Raw genomic sequence first — 21451 nt, 5'->3', positions numbered from 1 at the left:
TTTGGATGTCTTAGGATTTATTTCAAGGATAAAAGTATAGTCAGTAATTTCTTGTAGGACATCTTTTTGGTTCCTATTTATGATCACTAATTCTGCTTTGTGTCCTTTTCTTGAGAGAAAAAAGGACACGATTGAAAGCGTGCCTTAAAAACTTATTTAAGGGCCTTGCTTTTAGTCCTGAGAGTCATGAATCTGTGATCATACCTGGATAGAATTTACTGAAGGTAGTTATGGGTCCATCATGTCATTAGAAGAGAAGCTGCCCACAGGTTTTTCTTCCTTCATCTGGATACTTTCTGGTACTGAAAGCTGAGAAGGTGATGTGAATCCTCGATGTTGCTTACTTGACTTGGTGAATTTCTTAAGTTCATTAGCAAAAGAAATGCCTTTTCTTTTATCATCTCGAGCTGCCTGAAGAAAAAAACAAACAAACCACCCGACCTCAGAAAGTAAAATAAAAATGTTCATCACTGTAAAATTACATTTTTAAATGCAACCAATTCATTTTGGGGGGAAAATATTTTAACATTCTTTTAGTTAGATGTGGTTTAAATCAGTATGAATATGAGGAATGACATTTTTCTCACATCCTGATAAAGTATATCTGATTAACTTGGCGACTTGAACATAGCTACCCCCTGAGGATATGCCTTTTTACACTAAGAATTTCTTTCCAAGTTGAATGTGTTTCAATTCCTCCAACACTATGTCAGCTCTTTGGCTTTTAGACAGAGATCCTATTTAGAGTACCAACAGTTAAATGAATGTTTGTAGGTAGTCTAAGAATGGGGCGATTCTGAGGATTCACTGCCCCCTTTTATGCCACTTTCAATGAGGAAGTAGAAGGCAGGTGCACACCACAATGGCTATTTTGTGTTCTTGTTTATGTCATGGGGTGCTTTCCTATTCCCAAGTCCCATTTCATGGAGGCAGTCCTGGATTTTCAGCAAATCCTACCACACTGGAAAAGCTTCACTTGTGTTCTTGGAAGCACATTTATATTTGTTTCCCAAGGACCAGCCAAACTAAGTCTGGACAGATTCTTCAGCAGTAAACTAGTCACAAATGGTGATGAATTGTTCGGGTATGGCAATTGATGAAATACAGAAAAATACAAAATAGTTCAGTTTTGTGTGGTTTCCTTTGCAGACAGGGTGCAAAGAATCACCATTTTCTAGACCATCTCTCTACATGAATTTAAGCTTCTAATACTATAAATGTGAGCTCCTTGCCAAATGACCAACAAAAAGATATAATATCAGAAGAACTGAATTATGTTAATCTTGCTATTTTTTTTTTATGACTGGAAGAGAGGAGAATTATTCCTTGTGCAAATAAAGAAGTCTGTTTTTATCATGCATTCCAAGGCAACAAGAAGTATCCTTTCATTTAACATTTGGTCATCTTGTATTACAGTGCTCATGACAAGAATTTCAAAAAGACAAGCACAAAATAGTGAACTGATATTTCAACATTGTTGTTGAGGTTGAGAAAGTGGAGAAATTTTATCAGCTCTACAAATTAAATATCTCCATTAAATCAATATATACCTTAATATTCAGTGACTCCTTTTTCAATTGCCTTATCAATAGCCTCCTTGATGCACTCCACATTGCTTCAGCTGTACTGATTCTCGGCTCCATCAACAATGCATTAGTGTCTTTTTTTTTTTTAAACAAGCTCTCCAACATTGGCTATTCCCAAATTTTTTCATCTTTGTGAATTGGCTGGGTGTGAGGTGAAACCTCAGAACTGTTTTGATTTCAATTTTCCTAATTGTTAGTGATTCAGGTCATTCTTTTACATTGTTATGAATTGTTTGCAATATTTTGAGAATTTTTTGTGTTTACTTCCTTTGACCACTTTTGGGGATGAGTCTTGGGCTTTTATGTATCTGTTAGTTACCTGGGACACCAAACCCTCATCTTAGATTTTTAATAAAAAGATTTCCCCCATTCAATAGCTTCCTCTTTTCCAAGATGCATTTATTTCATTTATGCAGAAGCTTTTCAGTTTCATGTAATAAGAATTATTTTTATAATTACCTCTATCTCATGTTTGCCTTAAGAATATATTTGCTTAATAGTCAAAGGATATGAACAAGCAATTTTCAGATGAAGAGATCAAAGCCATCAATAATTATTTGAAAAAATGTTCTAAATCACTCTTGATTAGAGAAATGCAAATTAAGACAATGCTTAAGTACACCTATCAGACTGGCCAATATGGTAGTAAAGGAAAGTGGTAAATGTTGGAGGGGATGTTGCAAAATTGGGACATTAATGCATTGTTGGTGGAGTTGTAAACTGAGTCGACCATTCTACAGGGCAATTTGGAGCTATGCCCAAAGGGCTTTAAAGGAATACATGCAAGCCCTTTGATCTAGCAATACCACTACTAAGTCTGTATCCCAAAGAGATAATAAAAAAGGGGAAAGGACCTACTTGTACAAAAATGTCTACAGCAGCTCTTTTTGTGGTGGCAAAGAATTGTAAATTAAAGAGAAGTCCATCAGTTGGGGAATTACTGAACAAACTGTGGTACATGTAGGTGATGGAATACTATTGTCTATAAGAAATGATGAGCAAGATGATTTCAGAAAAAAACAGAAAAGATCTAGGAACTAATGCAGAGTGAAATAAGCAGGACCAGAGAACACTGTACACAATAACAGCAATATTGTACAATGATTATCTGTGAAAATTTGGCTATTCTCAGCAATGCACTAATCTGGGACAATCCTGAAAGACATGGTGGGGAATGCCATCCACCCCCAGAGAAAGAACTGTTGGTGTCGGATGGTTGCAGATCAAAGTATACTATTTTTTATATCAGTGTATTTATGGTTTTATTTTGGAGTTTTGATTATGTATGAATGTGCTCTTACAAAATGACTAATATGGAAGTGTGTACTGCATGACAATAAAAAAGAAAAAATATATTTGCTTTAAGAATATATCCATAGCTTTGATGTGAACTACTTCTCTTCTAATATATTTTATGGTATGATACTTAACATCGAGATCATATGTCCATTTAAAATTTGTTATGGAATATATAAGATGTTACTTTCACATCCTAATTTCTTCTGTACTGTTTTCAAGTTTTTCCAGCAGTTTTTTCCAAAATAGGGGATTCTTTCCTAAGTAAGTTATATTTTTTGGCTTATCTAAACTGGGTTCTATTATTTCTATTTACCTTGTCTTATTTGGTTTCATTGACCTACTTCTCCATTTTTAGTTTTTGAGGACTGTATCTTTATAATATAATTTGAAGTCTAGAAGTGCTACTCCCCCTTCATCTTTACTTCTTTTCATTAATTTCCTTTGATATTCTAGAGCTTCTAGAGATTCTGTTTCTCCAAATTAAATTGGATGGTGCTATTTATATTGCTTATCTTACAGAATTATTGTGAAGAAAGTGTTAAGTCATAAAACACATAGAAAGGTGAGCTATCTTAGAAGGGCCCTTAAATAACTATCTGGCCCCAATTCTTCTTTATACATGATGCCCAGAAATAAAGTGACTTGGCTACAGTCATAAAGTTTGTAACTAGTTTATAAATTTTATAAATCCAACTCAGGTTTATCTAGCATCTTGTTCAGTTTCCTCATTCCCTTTCTCCTGGTCCTTTCTTCAGTGCTTTTCCCCATGCACCATACTGTTTCCCAATTCAAGTGTTCTTTCAGAGATGCCCATGAGAGCAGGCTAGAAAAGAAGGGTTAGGACAGGATTAGAGAAGCAGCTAGAGCTGGTTTTTAAAGCTAAGTTCTTCCTGCCATCTAGCAGCTGCACTGAAAACTACAGGGCATGATCTCTGAGTGGTGTGAAGAGAGAATTAACTCTCTGTCTTTTTTAATGTAATCTATCAGCAACCTTTAATTCAATCAATCAAGAACTCAAAATACTCCTACTTAACACATAAGTAGGAGAATTTACAAGTCACTTGCTAGAGAAAACTCTCACCTCCAAAAGACACTGCCCAGTTCTGGGCAATGCTAGGCAAATTGAAAGACTGCAATTGGTTTCTGTGAAGAGGGGGAGAGACAGGAAATAACGCGGAAAAAAGGGGTATAAAAGAAGAACCAACATGGTCTGGTCTCTTTACTTCCTTGTTTTTTTGGAGAGCCTGGTTCCTTGGAGACCATTCCTTCCTTGGCTTTTGGAGGGACTCTTCCCTTGGATTCTGCGTTGGTGGAACTCTGGCTGAAGACACCATGGGGACTTCTGGCTGAGGGCTCCTGGGAAATGCATGTGAAGATCAGGACTTGTGGAAGCCCCTTCCAGGGGCTGAGCCGGACATCACTGGAGCAGCACTTAGGGCTAGTAGGCTAGACCAGGCTTTGTTTCCTTCCTATATTTCCCACTTTTACTATTTCTACCTCGTAAATAAAAGCTGCTAATAGTCATTTTGTCTTAGGGACTAATATTTTATAAACAGTGACCACAGTCTCACTTTTAAAATTCTCATATTGAGTCAAAACTCATGGTGGTTTGGTGCAGGGAACTATTCCCCTACTTTCAAAGTCATTCAAATTTTTGCTTAAAGGCTTCCAAAGAAGGGAATGAACAACCTCAGGGGGCAGCCAGGATATCTCAAATTGTTAGGATTTCCTCCCTTTTATCAAGCTTAAATTTTCTTCTTTATAACTTCTCCTGCTACAAGATCCTGCCTCTGGGGCCACAGAGAGAGGTCTAATATTACCCTCTTTCACTTGAAGCTCATTTGATGGAGGAAGGGGCCTGCACTGAGAGCATGGTTTTTATTGCTTCCCAAGAGTAAGATGAAAGCAACAGCATTATAAACCACCTCAGCAAAGTTGCAGCATAGAAAAATAAACCTATGCAAATCATTGGAATTTCTATTTATCACCAATAAAAATCCAACAGCAAGAAACAGAAAAGGAAATTCCATTCAAAAGAACTTGACAATATAAACTACCTGGGGGTATACCTACTGAAACAAATCCCGCAACTATATGATCACAAAGAGAAAACATTCTTCACACAAATAATGTTAGACCTAAACAATGGGAAAACATTAATTGTTCATGGATAGGTAGAGCCAATATAGTGAAAATGGCAATCCTACCTAAATTAATGTACCTATTCAGTGCCATGACAATCAAACTACCATAAAATTATTTCATTGAACTAGAAAAAATAACAAAGTTCATTTGTAAGAACTTAAGGCCAAGAATATTAAGGCAATTAATTAAAAAAAATGAAGGAAAGAGGACTGGCCATACCAGACCTGAAACTATCCTATAATTATAAATGATACATTGATATATTTATATTTATAAACTATAAATAAAATACAGTAATCATCAAGAAAATCTGCTACTGGCTAAGAAATAGAATGATGGATCAATGGAACAGACTAGTTTATCAACATATGGCAGTTAATGTCCAGACTAACTTAGTTTAAAACATACAAATATATAAACCCAAAGATCCAAGCTTTGGGGGAAAGAACTCACTGTTTGACAAAAACTGCTGGGAAAATTGGAAAGCAGTATGGTAGAGATTAGGCATAGACCAACATCTTGTACCATGTAACAGGATAAAGTCAAAATGGATTCTTAATCTAGAAATAAAGGGTAATACCATAAGCAAAGTACAGGAACATGGAAAAGTTTGCCTGTTAGACTTGTGGATAAGGGAAGAATTTATGACCAAACAAGATATAGAAAATATTTAAAAATGAAATAGATAATTTTGATTACATTAAATTAAAAGTTTTGTACAAATAAAACTAATGCAACTATGATTAGGAAGGAAAATAAATCTAGAAAAAAATTATACAGAAACTGTCAAAAGCCTCATTTCTCAAAAATATATAGAGAACTGAGTCATATTCATAAGAAAACTAAGGATATCCCAGTTGAAAAATAGTCAAAGAATATAAACAGAGAATTCTCAGAGGAAAAAATTAAAGCTATCTTTAAAGCAAAGTGAAGTGAACAGAACCAGAAGGACAATGTATATAGTAAAAGAAATATTATATGATGATCAATTGTGAAGGGCTAAATCATTATCAGCAAAGCAAGACTTCAAGACAACCACAAGGGACTCATGATGAAAAATGTTATCCACAGCCAAAGAAGGAATTGTTAGAATCTAAGTGCAGATAAAAGCATGGTGTCTTCCACTGTATTTCTTTCATGAGATTTCTATTGTATATCTGATATGTGTCTTCTATCATAACATGAGCAGTATAGTAATACATATTTATGTGGAAGTACAGCTATAATCTATATCAGACTATTCAATGCCATGGGGGTGGGGAGGGGAGGGAAGGGAGTGAGAAAATCTTAATTTTAAAATGTCAAAAACAATTATCAAAAAGTGTTTCTACATGTAATAGAAAAAATTAAAGAAAAATTAACATAAAAATGCAACAACACAGGACTATATTTTTGTTTTTCTTAATTTTAATTTAATTTTTATTCTGAACTTAACATCAAATAAAATAAGCATTACTGGTAGAACAATGAATTTAAATGAGATGGTAAATTTCCTTTAGATAGACCTTGCTTTTCTTTTTAAGTATATCATGATTTTAGTCTCTAATTTTAAAGGCTATCTTGCTTGTTTATGATTTCTTCTGGTCTTCCTATAGTTCTCTTTTTTGGAGGATCTGTAGGAGAACCCTATCATTTGATTTTTATTCTTGTTATCAATATGGTGACTTAAGTTAACTGTTTTACCAATACTGAACCAACAACTCTGCATTCTTGATATAAATCTAACTTGATTATAGTGTATAATTCTTTTGATATATTGCTGTAACCTCTTTATTCATTAAATTATTTGTGTGTGTGTTGATATTCATTAGGAATATTAATCTATAGCTTTCTTTCTCCATTTTGTTTCTCCCTGGTTTTAGATAAAGACTATATTTGTATCCCAGAAGGAATCCTTTCTTTTTCCTATTCTTTTTCTAGTTTTTATAGCTGCATGCTCAACTCATTGATCTGCTCTTTAACTTATTGATATGAGCATTAAGAGATATGAATTTCCCCCTAAGTACTGCTTTGGCTGCATCCCATAAATTTTGATATATTGTCTCCTTACTGTCATTTTCTTTTATGAAATTGTTGATTGTTTCTAATATTTGTTCCTTGATTCATTTGTTCTTTAGGATAAGATTGTTTAATATTCAATTAATTTTTGGTCTTTCTGCTACCCTTTGTCGAGTATAATTTTTAGTGCGCGTCATGGTCTAAAAAGTATACATGTAGTATTTTTGTTTTTCTATTGGATGTGAGATTTTTATGATCAATTATGTGGTTGATTTTTGTGAAGGTGCTATGTAATGATGAGAAAAAGGCATATTCCTTTCTATTCGCATTCATTTTTCTCCAGAGATCTATCAAATCCAGCTTTTCTAAAGTTTTGTTTACCTCCTTAATGTCTTTCTTGTTTCTTTTTTTCAGTTGGATTTATTTGCTTCTGAGAGGGAAAGGTTGAGGTCCCCTACTAGTAACATTTTACAATTTCCTCTGATAACACATGTAACTTTTCCTTTAGGAAGCTGAATGCTTTGCCATTTGGTGCATATATATTTAATATTGTTATTGTTTCATTGTTTGTGGTGATTGGCATATAATTGGACAAAAGTTTTCATGTTGACTTTATTTGTTCTTTAATTGTGGTGACCCTTTTTCATTTTGATATTGGTAATTTGGATGTCTTCTTTTTAAAACAATAAATTAGATAATGGTTTATCTATTTTAAAAAATCAGCCCCTCATCTAAATATTGACTCAAAATTACTTGCTTTCAATTTTGTAATCTTTTGTTTTATTTTCAGAATTCCTATTTTGCCTCAAAATTTTTTTTGTTGGTTTTCTAGATTTTATTTTTAAGTTGTATACTTAATATCATGGATCTGTTCTTTAATTTATTGACAAAAGTGTTTTATGATATCAATTTTTCCATAGGGCTGCTCTGGCTATATTTTAGAAATTTTGATATGTTGTTTCATTGTTGTCATTTTCTTTTGATTAAAATATCTATTGTTTTTATGATTTTTTTTGTCTTACCAATTTTTTAGGATTAAATTTTAGTCTCCAATTTTTAATTCTTTCTTCAGCATTCCTTTGTGAAATATTTTATTGGAGTATGGCTAGTAAAAAATGTGTTTAACATTTCTGCTTTTCTGCATTTGCTTTGTGAAGTTTTTTAATGCTATAATATGTGGTCAATTTTTGTAAAGGTACCATGTGCAAGAAAAATACTAAGAAAAATATATGTTCTTTTCTATTCCTGTTCATTAATAACCAGTAACATATCATATTTAACTTTTCTAAAACTCTATCCAGGTCCTTGACTTCTTAACTGTTTATTTTTTGGTCAGATCTAAGTCTGAAAGGGATATATTGAGATCCCTCACTATTAATTTTACTGTTATTTCTGAGATTACATTTTAACTAGGTCTCCATAACATGAAGGTAAGTGTTGTGTTGTTTAAAATTATTTTAAGCCCTGGGAGACTACATCTCCCAGGACTTCCTGCTACAACTTCCCTGACATCTCCCACTTTCTTTGTGGGAGGTGTTGGAGAAAGTATAAAAGAAAGAGTTTTGGCACCTTTTCTCTCTCTATCCTAGAGACTCTCTGCTCTCTATCCTGAAGGCTCTCAACCCTGAGGCTCTTGACCCTGGAGAAGTGCCTACCAGAGGAGACCCCTTTTCCTTACCTAACTTTTCCCTTTCCTAACTAAATTAAAACCTAGCTATTCTACAATAAGTGCTACCTGATCTTTATTGAACACCGAAGAGCTTGGGTCAATTTCCCCTACCAGGATTGGAGGCTACTTCCTTCCCTTCCTCTGGCTTTCCCTTCCTTCTCCATACCTACCTTCCTCCAATCCTTAACCTCACAGTGTATAAAAAAACATCAAGAGAATAAATTCAAAGAAATACCATGTAGTTGGAGAAGGAGGCCACTAATAGCTAGGGGGAGGAGTGGTGGAAAGTAAGGGATAATTGGTTTTGGGCACAGGTGTACTTATTGTAGGACTTTAGGGTTATAATATATAGAGGTGTAGAAACAGGATCAGGGAAGGCTTCATATAGAAAGTGGTTGGGCTGGATCTTGAAGGGAGAGAGATTTTATGAAGTAGGGGAGGGAAGGAATTCCATTTCAGGCATTGGAAATAAACAATGCAAAGGTATGGGGATGGGAGATGACATACTGGATGTAAGAAACAGAAAGAAGGCCACTGTGAAGGAAACAGTTATGAAAGCTTAAATTTGATTTTAGAGGCCATAAGAAGCCACTAGACCTGACTGGATGGAGACAACATGGTTTTTATCCACAAGTAAGGAAAAGAAACACTCTTTAATTTCTTATTCTGTGCAAAGCACGGCTCTAGGAGCAAGGTATCCAAAGACAGGAATGTCTCTGCCTGAGTTTATATTTTGTTGCCCTGCCTCCTTATTTTTATGCCAGGCCATCTTGCTTCTTGAATCAAACTAGGTTATGCCAATCAAATGCCCTTTCTTCATTTACCATCTCTACGATGGTAACCCCTAAACACTATTTCCTAAGATGCATAGTCTTCTCTCATTGAGACCTCTTATTTGGGGCAGAGAACTTGATCACAAGCTGGTGAGGGAGACGGAGAGATCCAAAGACATGGAGGCCTCCCTAAAGTTTATAGCTGAAGAAGGAGCTGAATTATCCAATAAGGAAGAGAATCTTTGTTTAAAAAAATGTTGCAGAAGCCTAGAAGTAATCTTGTAAGTTTTTGTCAAGTACTAATAAAAAAAAATGGAAAGTATTGACAAAACCTCACCAAAAAAAAAAAAACACAAAAAACAGATGGCCCAAGAATAAGGAGAGAAGGGGCAGCTGGGTAGCTCAGTGGAGTGAGAGTCAAGCCTAGAGACAGGAGGTCCTAGGTTCAAACCCGGCCTCAGCCACTTCCCAGCTGTGTGACCCTGGGCAAGTCACTTGACCCCCATTGCCCACCCTTACCAATCTTCCACCTATGAGACAATACACCGAAGTACAAGGGTTTAAAAAAAAAAGTAAAAAAAAAAAAAAAGAATAAGGAGAGAAACTTGAGTGACTGAAAAGAGATTTACTTATGTGCACTTTGTATTGTGAAAGTTCTTGATTTCTGATGCTTCATAAGTAAAAAAAAATGTTTTCTATTTGAAAATGAAAGAAGACTACAACTGTTATTGGGCTGAGGAGGCTGCTGGTGGTGACAAGAAAGGGTGAGCACTTGGAGAAGCATTTTAAATTGGCACAAAGGAGATGCCACCAACTCATCCTGTAAGACCGTGGAGTCTCCAGAGAAGGCTTGTTCCCTTGGAAAGGCAGTTTTTGATGAAGCCATTGTTGAACCTGAGGGAGTAAGTGGAGATCCTACAAAGACACTACACTAATAACACAACTCCTAAGAGATAATTTGACATTGTGGACAGATATCACACACACAAAGAGATGAAGCTGAGATAGGAGGGAGAATTCATCAGCCTCCAACTTCTCTCTGCCTTATTCCAAAACCATACAGTGGTCCATTTTTCATCCATGTTGCCCTATGAATAGTTTTATTTACAATGATAGATTTATGCTTTTGCTATTCAGATGTGTATATTTCCCATCTGGTTTTTATGTTTTGCATTAGGAAAGTAGTCAATGAATATTTGGGGAGTTATGAATTTCCATCTTAAGTGAACAATATATTGGCTGGTCATAGGCTGGGGGTAGAAGGTAAGGGATAATTGGTATTAGCCACAGGTATAGTTATTGTGGTTCTTTAGGATTCTAATATATGTGGTTGTGGTAGAAACAGATGGCTCAGAGGTCCTCTGTCACACCATGTATATCTACACATCTAATCTTTAGGGTTACATTTGCAACTTTTTTTTTTTTAAACCCTTGTACTTCGGTGTATTGTCTCATAGGTGGAAGAGTGGTAAGGGTGGGCAATGGGGGTCAAGTGACTTGCCCAGGGTCACACAGCTGGGAAGTGGCTGAGGCCGGGTTTGAACCTAGGACCTCCTGTCTCTAGGCCTGACTCTCACTCTACTGAGCTATCCAGCTGCCCCACATTTGCAACTTTTAATCTAGTCTGTTTACTCTGACAAAGGGCAGAAATGATTCACACTCCATTATTTGTAGTTACCTTATTTTTGCTTTCATTTACTACATTCATTTTGTTTGTATTTAAATGATTAGGTACCCTGTGAACAAATGTATAAGACATTGTAAAAATGAAGGGTTTTGGTCATAAAAATTCATAAAATGGCTAGATATCAAGCATAGAAGTACAATTTTAGAAACCTATGTACCTAACTTAAAAATTATTTTTTGCTTTTGTAATATTTTAAATACTTGCTTAAAATGCATATTCTATAAAAAGTTAACATTTAGCAGTATCTATTATGTGCCAAGCACTGTACTAAGTGCCTTAAAACTATTATCTCATTTGATCCTCACAACAATCCTGAGAAGTAGGTGCTATGATTATCCCCATTTAACAGATGGGAAAATCGAGGGAGATAGTGCTTAAATGACTTGCCCAGGATCACACAGCTAGTAAGTATCTGAGGCTGAATTTGAATGCGGGTCTTCCTGACTCAAGCCCATGGCTGAACAAATAAAGGAGCTGCTGTGAGGGACTGCTACCGCAGGGCTCACACATCCATATCCTTAAGGGTGTATAATTGGAAAATCTCGAACCCTGAAAACTACATTACCCAAAATTCCTTTCTGTATTACCCACAATTCTGTTTGCCTTTTGTATATATGCTCATTATGTTGTTTGTATATAGTTTCGTTCACTCTGCCCCACTTATTCTCTTCAATGTGAGTGGCTTAGGTAAGAGCTTCCCATTTTCTCTAGCTCTCTAGTTAAATATTAATAAATCTTTATAAATATAACACTTGGAGTATTGGATATTAATTTTAAAATCTACATTTTGGTGACCTATGAAGGGACCCCAGAACCTAACCTACAGATAAATAGGAAACCTCCCCTCTCCCCAGAGTCTTCTGGGCTTCCTGCCCATGCAAAAGGTGGGAAGCTGCTACCGGCTTCCACTCCATCTGCTGCCTTTTGATCTCTTGTGCCCCTCATCCTCCCATTCTCCCTTCTTCTCAATCCACCTTTTCTTCCACCTCCTTCCCTCCAGAACCCCTTCGGAGCTAAGCTTCCCAGCTCCCCCACTGAGCTCTCCTCAGCACTCCTTTCCCGCCAAATCTTCTGATTGACCTCCTCCTTGTTTTCCTGCGATCCTCCTTTCCCTCTTCTTCCATCTTTTCCTCCTCCTTCCTTTGCCAGATCCAGACCTCCTGCTTCTTGCTACTTGTTGCTCTTTTCCTCTTTCTCCCTTCCTGCCTGGCACCCAGCTGAGCCTCTCCACTCCAAGGCTCCCCCCTCTCCCCCAACTTCATCCCTCCTGTCCAGGCAATCCCTGGGCTCCCTGCTTCCTCCCTGCTTCTGCCCCTTCCACTGCCTGGAAGGGCTGAGAGCTGTTTGGAAGCACTTTCTTTGGTCTTGCTGAAAAGGTAAGATCCCCATACTCTTCCCTGCCCCAACTTGGGTTTCAAAAAGCAAGGTAGCTGCTTCAACTCCCAGTTTCCAGCTGAGGTGACTTTTAGACCCTTTTAGACCCCTGAGCAGCAAACCCACAGTATCCAGCCCCACCCCCTACCCGAACCATGCCCCTTACCCCTCCCTGTTGTAGTGTTGCCTCTTGGCCACTAGAGGCCAATATTGAACACTCAAATTTTCCCCCCTTTTCCTGCTGAGCCACATTGGCTGTTTTCTGCCACCAGAGGGCAGCAACACTAAAAAAAATATAAATGAAAACATTGCAAATAAATAAAAATGTTTTTTTTTTTGCAAATAAAATACAACAAATTCATATAACATCATATAAAGTAAAATAAAATAAAGAGAAAATACCCCTTACCCTGCCCCTACCCCAAATAAAAAAAATTAAAATAAATAGATAAATGTATACATTGAAAATTATTCTTTTCTACTTTCCTTTAATCTACCCTTTTAAATTACAACACTGAAAAACATGAATGTTACTCTACAGGAAATTCTTCTGGATTTTGCCCAGCTAGAAACCTTTAAGGTTCCAGATTGTCTCCTTATCCTTATGTTGCTTGGAATTTTCTTTTTTCAATTCTTGACTATTAAGTCACAACAAACTTCCCAACAGAGAATGCAGGCCGACATGCAAATTCAATTGGACAATTTCATGCATTTCTTCCATGGTTTAATGGCAAAGGAAGATTCTCTCCAACACGTATCTGATTTTTGCAAATCTGTTTCTGAACCACTAAGAGAGGAAAATCCTTTTTCTCCTGAAATAGAGACAGAAGACCTCTCTTCTATTTCTCAGATGCATAACCAATTCTATCATGCTCTGCAACTCCTGGCTAATCTTACCTCCCCTTATCCTTCTTCCAGTGACCCATCCTCTCCTGTCCCTTCTTCCATCCCATTACCAACCCTAGCTCCGAAAAAATCTTATTCTACACCTGTTCCTACCCATCCTACCTTGGTATCTCCACAGTCAACTTCTACGAAACCACAACCATTGACTGATTCCTCTGAAGGTCTTTTCCCCTTAAGGGAAGTGCCCGTAATAGCACACAACAGGGATGTGGTAAACCTAGGACAACATACACCTTTCACACCTCAAGATATAAAAGAATTGACATCCAATGTTCCCAGTTTTGAAGAAGAATCATATCTGGTAATGAAAAAGATGGCCGACATTTTCTCAATAAAATCTGTCTTACAAATATGTTGAAAATTTGCTCAAGGCTTTTCTAACAGAACATGAGAAAAATAAGATCATCTCTCATGTTAATAAAGTCCAAGGGTGCAATGTAGCACACTTGCCATCTCAGAATCCTGAATGGGACTATGACAGATGTGAGGATTATTTGTAATTATATCGTTGTAGGGAGGCCATTATAAATGCAATGCGAGAATGCTCCAAAAATATGGCATGGACTTAGTCTGAAAGCCTTAAACAATCCAATGATGAAACACCCTCCCAGTTCATGAATAGGCTCATTGAGCTTGGGGGGCAGATATCTTGATCTTGATCTTTCTAAAGAAATAGGTATTAGGCAAATAAGGCGACACTTTGTCTACAACAGTTGCAAAGTAGGCTGGGATTATTTTAGAACACATTGCCCAAGGTGGCTTCAGATAGATCAGGATGAGTTGAGGAAAACTGCTGTTTATGTCTCTAAAGGCCATAAAGAAAAACAGGATGAAACATAATTTAATGGAAATGTTTCAGAAGAAACTAGACTTTAAGTGATAGAATTGATAAACAAGAAAAAGGGCATAATACTCAACCAATGGCACCTGCCCCTTTCCAAGAATCTAACTATATGTCCCTTATGTTTCACTTCTGTGTTAAAAGGTGTCGCATAATGATGAACTGTAGGAATTGGAAATAAGCAATTAGAAATAATAACTTCAGAAATCACAACTTTTGAAATAATAACAATTATAAAAATAATGATTTCAGGAATCAAAACTTTAGGATTGATAATTCTAGGAATATGGATCAGTCAATTGATAACTCATACCAAATGACTCTGCAACAGTATATCTTAAGTGGAGCTTGTCCCTGAACCACCCAGGATGCTACTGCCCCTGTGGGGGAGCCCAAGGAAATACCCAAAGATTATAAAGGTGTATGGGGCAGGTTGGGGAACAGGAATCAGATCATTTTCCAGACTCTTATGTCTTACTATCCGTTGTCCCTATCTATTGTCCCTCTACCCCATACTGATGAGCTCCACGTAACATTAAAGGTTGGTAACACCTATTATGATTGTCTTTTGGACACTGGAGCTTCCAGGTCTGTATTGAAGAGTATACCTGATTCAGCTTGCAATTCCATCGGATCAATAAATGTAGTGGGGGTATCAGGGACACCCCTAAAGGTTCCAAAGCTTTTCCCTAGAATGGTGTCTTTAGGACCCTTGTCTGTGGAGCACTCTTTCCTCTTGATGCCTGCCTCCCCTATGAATTTTCTGGGGAGAGATCTTTTATGCAAGTTTAGAGCCACAATAATTTGGTCTCCAGATGGCTCTATGTCACTAGAATTGCCTGAGGAGTCCTTAACTTTTCTCCCTGTACATCTTTCAGATAGTTATGAGATGAAGGAGTCTCCCACTTTTAAAATCCTAACTGATATACCTGAGTATCTCTGCGCTACATCATCTTCTGATGTTGGCCTACTTAAATCGGCTGTCCCTGTCTAAATTAAAACAAAATCTAGTCCACCTCCTTCCATTCCTCAGTATCCTCTTTTAAAGGAGGCAATAGAGGGCATTATCCCAATGATAAATTCACTAATTGACCAAGGTATCATAATTCCCTATAAACCTGAATATAATACACCCATCCTGCCTGTTAAAAAGCCAAAATCAGGGCCCACTGGCAAGTATCTCTATCGATTTGTCCAAGATTTGAGGGCTGTGAACAATCACATTATAAAGAGACACCCTGTAGTTTCCAACATGAATACTATTATTTCTTCTATTACTAATACAGCTATATACTTTATATTAGTAGACTTGTGCTCAGCCTTCTTTTCCATACCTATACATGAGGATTCCAGGCATATCTTTGCTTTCACCTGGAAGGGTTCCCAGTGGACCTGAGCCTGTCTGCCCCAAGGGTTCATGTATAGCCCTACATTGTTCACACAATTCTTAACTGCTGATACAGATGCCATTAAATTTAAATACAGTCATTTAATCCAATATATGGATGATTTTCTCTTGGCTTCACCAAATGCTGAAGCATGCCAAGAGGATAGCAAACATCTCCTTTTGGAGCTACATAAGAGAGGCCACAAGGTCTCCAAAGACAAAGTTCAATGGTGTCTCCACAAAGTACAATATTTAGATTTCATTTTAACTTCTGGGTCCCATTTAATTTCTCCTAAACATATTGAAAATATCCCAAAATTAAGCATTCCTACCATTAAAAAGCAATTGAGGGCGATTCTTGAAGCAACAGGATTTTGCCGGCAATCTAAGCCCCTTGTATCACTCACAAAAAACTCAGTCCCTGAACCACTTAAATTGGAAACAGAACACCTAACAGCTCTTTCAAATTTGAAACAGGCTATCCTGTCTGCCCCTGTTCTAGGCATCCCAAATTATGATAAACCATTTACCTAATATGTCCATGAACATAAAGGAGTAGCTTCAGGTGTTCTAACTTAACTTTTGGGATCTGCTCAACACCCGGTAGCCTATTATTCTGCCCAGCTGGACCCAATAGCTTCAGGAGCATCACCATGGCTTAGAGGAGTAGTTGCCACAGCTTTATTAGTAACCAAAACTGCTGATCTACTATTAGGATGCCCTCTAACCATAATGTGCCTGCATGAGGTCAAGGCATTGTTATTGAGACAAAGGACACTGGCATTTACTGATCAAAGGATTACGAGATATGAGATAACCCTATTGAATAATGAACATATCACACTAAAATGCTGTGGAGTTCTTAATTCTTCAACCTTGCTAACCAATTTGCCAATGTCTGGAGAACCTTTACATGATTGTATATCTTTAGTGTCTATTGCTGATAAACCTAATGATTTACTGGACACCCCTTTAGATAATTCAGATTTAATATTATTTATAGATGGTTCTTCCTTTATGAGAGATGGCATGCGCTATACAGGAGCTGTGGTAGTTACTGAATTTGATACTCTATGGTCAGCTTCTTTATCTCACATGTAAATGCACAAGATGCAGAACTCACAGCTTTGAAACATGCCTGTATTATTGCAAAGGATAAAAGGGCCACAATTTACATAGTCTTTCCTTACGCATTTGGCATATGTCATGCCGTCTGCATGCTATGGCTTCAGGGAGGATTCTTAACATCAGCTGGAAAATGTATTGCCAATGCAAACCTTATTACTGAACTCTCTGCCATCTAGCTCTCCAAAGCCATAGCTGTTGTTCACTGCTCTGCACACATAGGGGGTTTTGAAGGAGTTGGGAAACCACTGACCTGAGAGCCTATGGATTTGGGGTATCTCTGAGCAACATCTGGAACAACTCAAATAACAAGATCAAGGAGAGCAGGTTGAGAATACTGTCTTGTTTGGTGGATAAACAAGATCAGTCTCCCTGACTTCTCTGAAGATTTATTTGGCTGGGAGTGCTCTTGTGGGAATTGGACTATACTCAGACTGATACAATTGAGCTACTGATCAAGACTATCAGACTATCTATGGGAGATCCCATTAGTCCAGTGATTCCCAAAGTGGGTGCCACCGCCCCCTGGTGGGTGTTGCAGTGATCTAGGGAGGCGGTGATGGCCACAGGTGCATTTATCTTTCCTATTAATTGCTACTAACATTTAAAAAAAATTAATTTCCTGGGGGCTAAGTAATATTTTTTCTGGAAAGGGGGCAGTAGGCCAAAAAGTTTGGGAACCACTGCATTAGTCCCTTGTGTCCTGGCTTCCTGCATAGTGTAGTGTAGGGATTTTCCAGACCTTTAACTTTTAACCCTGAATTGATCTCCCATAGTATTTTAGAGTAGTGTGACCTCTCCCACACCTATTATCTATTAAAAGTGTTTTTTTTACTTCCTATTGTTTCTTTCCCATATTAAGTAAAGTATCCTTGGCTGAGAGAATATCAGTTTAGCTGACTATCATTCCCCAAACCTCACATCCCTAGTTGGTTTTCCTGTGTTTACCTGTCAGTTATCCCTTGTCCAAGCAGTCCTCCTTTTCCCCTTTCTCTAAACCCAGTGTTTTAATTATTTACCCATAAAAAAGAGAAACAACAAGCAGACATTGCAGCCAAACTAGCAGCCTTAGAAGGACTGGAATTAATTATGCCACTAACAATTACTGATGATTTGGATCTATCCCTTTCCTATAATGACAAGGAAGTGAGAAAATGGAAGCAAAAATTTAAAGCTAAACAGATAAATGGAGTATAGGTGTCATCTGAAGGCAAATCCCTGCTCCCTAGAGCTTTCTAAAACTAAATTTGTCATCCCATCCATAAACACGGCCATTTTGGCACCCAAGGCATTGCAGACTTTGTTAAAAAGAGTATGGCTAGCACCTGGAATAACTACAATTGCCTCCAAAGTATGTACAGCTTTTCCTACGTGCCAAGCCTTTAATCAGCACGTTTTTTGAGGAAAAGCCTTTGGTGGACTTCCCCTTGCTTACATGCCATTTGAGCATTTAAAAAATGATTTTATCTTTATGCCAAAAGTTGGACAGTAAAATTATATTTTAAAATTTCTTTGGAGGGGCAGCTGGGTAGCTCAGTGGATTGAGAGCCAGGCCTAGAGACAGGAGGTCCTAGGTTCAAATCTGGCCTCAGACACTTCCCAGCTGTGTGGCCCTGGGCAAGTCACTTGATCCCCATTGCCCACCCTTACCAATCTTCCACCTATAAGTCAATACACAGAAGTTAAGGGTTTAAAATAAAAAAAAAAAATTAAAAAAAATTTCTTTGGATTTTTTTTTATATTTTTGATAATTGATTCATATGCCTTATGACTCAACCATGTATCCCTGTGTGATTCCTATGTGTAGCCCTATATCTTCCTCAAAGGGAAATGTATTATTATTTTCCTGAGGTGGGGCTACGTTATTGTTGTGAACTTTGATTTCAATTTGAGCCTAACTTAGAACAAGAGACTACCTCCCAAAATCCAGAATGCGAACTTTTTGGAGAAGGTGCCATGAAAATGCCTGCAGAGACCACATGATGCTCCAGAAGATGCAGAATGAACTTTGAAATATGGTGAATTTGAACTGGGGGGGGGGCCCAATGTATTTATTTTGAATGTACTCTTATGTCAAAGGGGACTGCCCCCAATTGCTGTTTGTCAATGCACCTAACATTGATTTTGTTCTCTCTTTTATTTCCCTTTTTATCCCTGAATTCTTGCAAGTTTTAATTTGATTATGTTTCCATGATCTGCTGGGGAGACTGATCTCCCAAAGGATCTCAAGGAGAAATGTATATTTGGAAAATCTTGAACACCTAAAACTACATTACCCAAAATTCCTTTCTGTTGCCCACAATTCCTTTTGCCTTTTGTATATGTGAGTTATGTTGTTTGTATATAATTTCGGTTCGCTCTGCCCCGCTTCTTCTCTTCATTGTGAGTGGCTTGGGTAAGTACTGCCTGGAGTACTGGATATTAATTTTAATATCTGCAAGGGCAAAACTAAGCCTGACTTACTCCTTCTCTTCTTTCTCATTATTCTCCTTTAGAAACAACCCCCCAGTGTCCTTGTTCCCAGACTCCCTCACAGTGTAATCTCCAAATCCCCAGAAGCCCCTGCACCTACCTGCACATGCTCCTTTAGCTTCAGGATAAATTTCCCAGCACCCTTCCACTTGCTCTGAGCCTGGAACACACACTCATGGTCCCCAAGGACCCTCTGGGAAGACTTGGCTGAAGAGGACTTCTTGTTGGGTGGCTCCTTGAGCACCTCCTCCAGAAGCACATAGTCGCTGGGGTTGGGGTTGCTTAGAATACTGTATGAGTACTTGGCTTTGCACAAGGTCTGCAGGGATGAACACACTGGATTGAGCTCACTGTCCTGGTAAGGGCTCTACCTGACCTTGGCTTGCTGCCTCTGCCACAGGACTGTGAGGAACCTTGGCCCACAGTGCCTTGGGCCCTCTCTGTGCCTCCCCAGAGCCCCTCCAGTCCTTTCTATGCTGCCCACAGCACCTCGGGCCATTTCTGTGCCACCCAGGGACTTAGCACAATTCTTATCCGTAGTTGGGGCTTAAGAGATGGTCTTTGGCTGGTTGACCAATTGGCTGTGCACTAGCTCCTGGGGACTGAAAACCAGGGGAAGGCCATTTTCATTTAGTGCCAGACGCTGTGCTATATGCTTCATAATTACGCTCCCATCTGACTTTATCCCCAGCCAGGGAGGTAGCCGCTATTATTATCCCCATTTTACAGCTGAGAAAACCAAGGTGAATCTGTTCTAGAACCAGCAGGCCCTCGAAAGCCCCACCATCATTTTAGAAGGGTCCTTGCCTGGAGCCTCCAGCCCCATAATACTCCATGCCCAAGGAATCCTGGGGATGGCATTTTTTTGTGGTTCTCCCAATAAACCTGTCCTTTCCAGTGTCCGTCTCTTACTGGGAACACACCGGCTTGGTGGTTACTTGAACCCTTGCCCCGAAGGCCCGCATGTACCTGTTGGATGACCTCCTGGGCAGTGCTGATCCGAGGAGCCTTGATGACGGTGCGGGGCTGCTCCGGGGAGACATCGTGGACTTGCACGAAGAAGCTCTCCTCTTCTGAGCTCAGGGCCACCTCCTTCTCTTCCTGGAAGATGCTCTTCTCATCTGCGTGCTGTACACAAAGTATGAAGAAACGGAGGGAAGATGGAGAAGAAGTGCCGGGAGGTGGTGAAGACGGCTGGCCATCAATACTGATTTTGCCAGTTTTTAGTTTGTGACTCGGGCAAGGAGCTTAACTTCTTCCACATCTGTTTCCTCCTCTGTGCAATGAGCATAATTCTGGCACTGCTGCACACCAGATCGCTGTGAGCTGTGAACTGTAAGGCACTATCTAAATGTAAACTATCCCCAAAAAAGGTAAAGGGCTTTTGGTTGGGTTGAGAAGATGCTGCCTGTTAGTAACTTGGGGCTGTTAGAGGAAACTTCTTGCTTTGAATATGACTCCATTAAATATTCCTAAAATATAAATACACATACACATAGGGTAAATGTGTTTGTGTGTATGCCTGGGAGTAGATGTGGTTGCATTTAAGTTTTCTTGGGAGACGTGTTTGGTCTTATATGGATTAAAAATATCTTTTGGATGCCAGCTGACAAAAAGGTGGAATGGAGTCTGGTATATTCTGTATAAATTAACTATGTAAATCTGCACTCTTTTTTTAAACCCTTACCTTCCATCTTAGAATTAATACTATGTATTGGTTCCTAGGCAGAAGAACAGTAAGAGGGGGCAGCTGGGTAGCTCAGTGGAGAGTCAGGCCTAGAGACGGGAAGTCCTAGGTTCAAATCTGACCTCAGATACTTCCCAGCTGTGTGACCCTGGGCAAGTCACTTGACCCCCATTGCCTACCCTTACCACTCCTCTGCCTTGGAGCCAATACACAGTATTGACTCGAAGACAGAAGGTAAGGGTTAAAAAAAAAAAAGAATATATGGAGGAAAATCATCCTTAAAAAAAAAAAAAAAAAAAAAAGAACAGTAAGAGTTAGGCAATGAGGATTAAGTGAGTTGTCCAGGGTCACACAGCTAGGAAAGGCCACATCTGAACCTTGGATCTCCCTTCTCTAGGCCTGGCTCTCTATCCACTGAACCACCTAGTTGCCTCACCTCCCTCACTTTTTTTTTTTTTTTTTAATTTTAAACCCTTAACTTCTGTGTATTGACTTATAGGTG

General features: G+C 38.3%; 1 protein-coding gene across 2 annotated transcripts in view; it reads right to left on the bottom strand.

Annotated features, from left to right (window-relative positions):
- Positions 1-21451, bottom strand: part of PLCE1 (phospholipase C epsilon 1) — a 298156-nt gene continuing 276705 nt past the window's right edge. For both annotated transcript variants that reach the window (XM_044665696.1, XM_044665697.1), the window contains 3 exons: positions 20232-20390; positions 19363-19581; positions 1-411 (listed from right to left, as the gene is read on the bottom strand). In XM_044665696.1, coding sequence (XP_044521631.1) covers positions 229-411; positions 19363-19581; positions 20232-20390 — 561 coding nt within the window. In that variant the 3' untranslated portion in view covers positions 1-228. The remainder of the gene's footprint in view (positions 412-19362; positions 19582-20231; positions 20391-21451) is intronic.

The sequence above is a fragment of the Gracilinanus agilis genome, chromosome 2 (genome assembly GCF_016433145.1).
Source record: "Gracilinanus agilis isolate LMUSP501 chromosome 2, AgileGrace, whole genome shotgun sequence".
Lineage (NCBI taxonomy): Eukaryota > Metazoa > Chordata > Mammalia > Didelphimorphia > Didelphidae > Gracilinanus > Gracilinanus agilis.
Note: the sequence above shows the minus strand (reverse complement) of the source record. Positions and strands in the feature narration are given on the sequence as shown.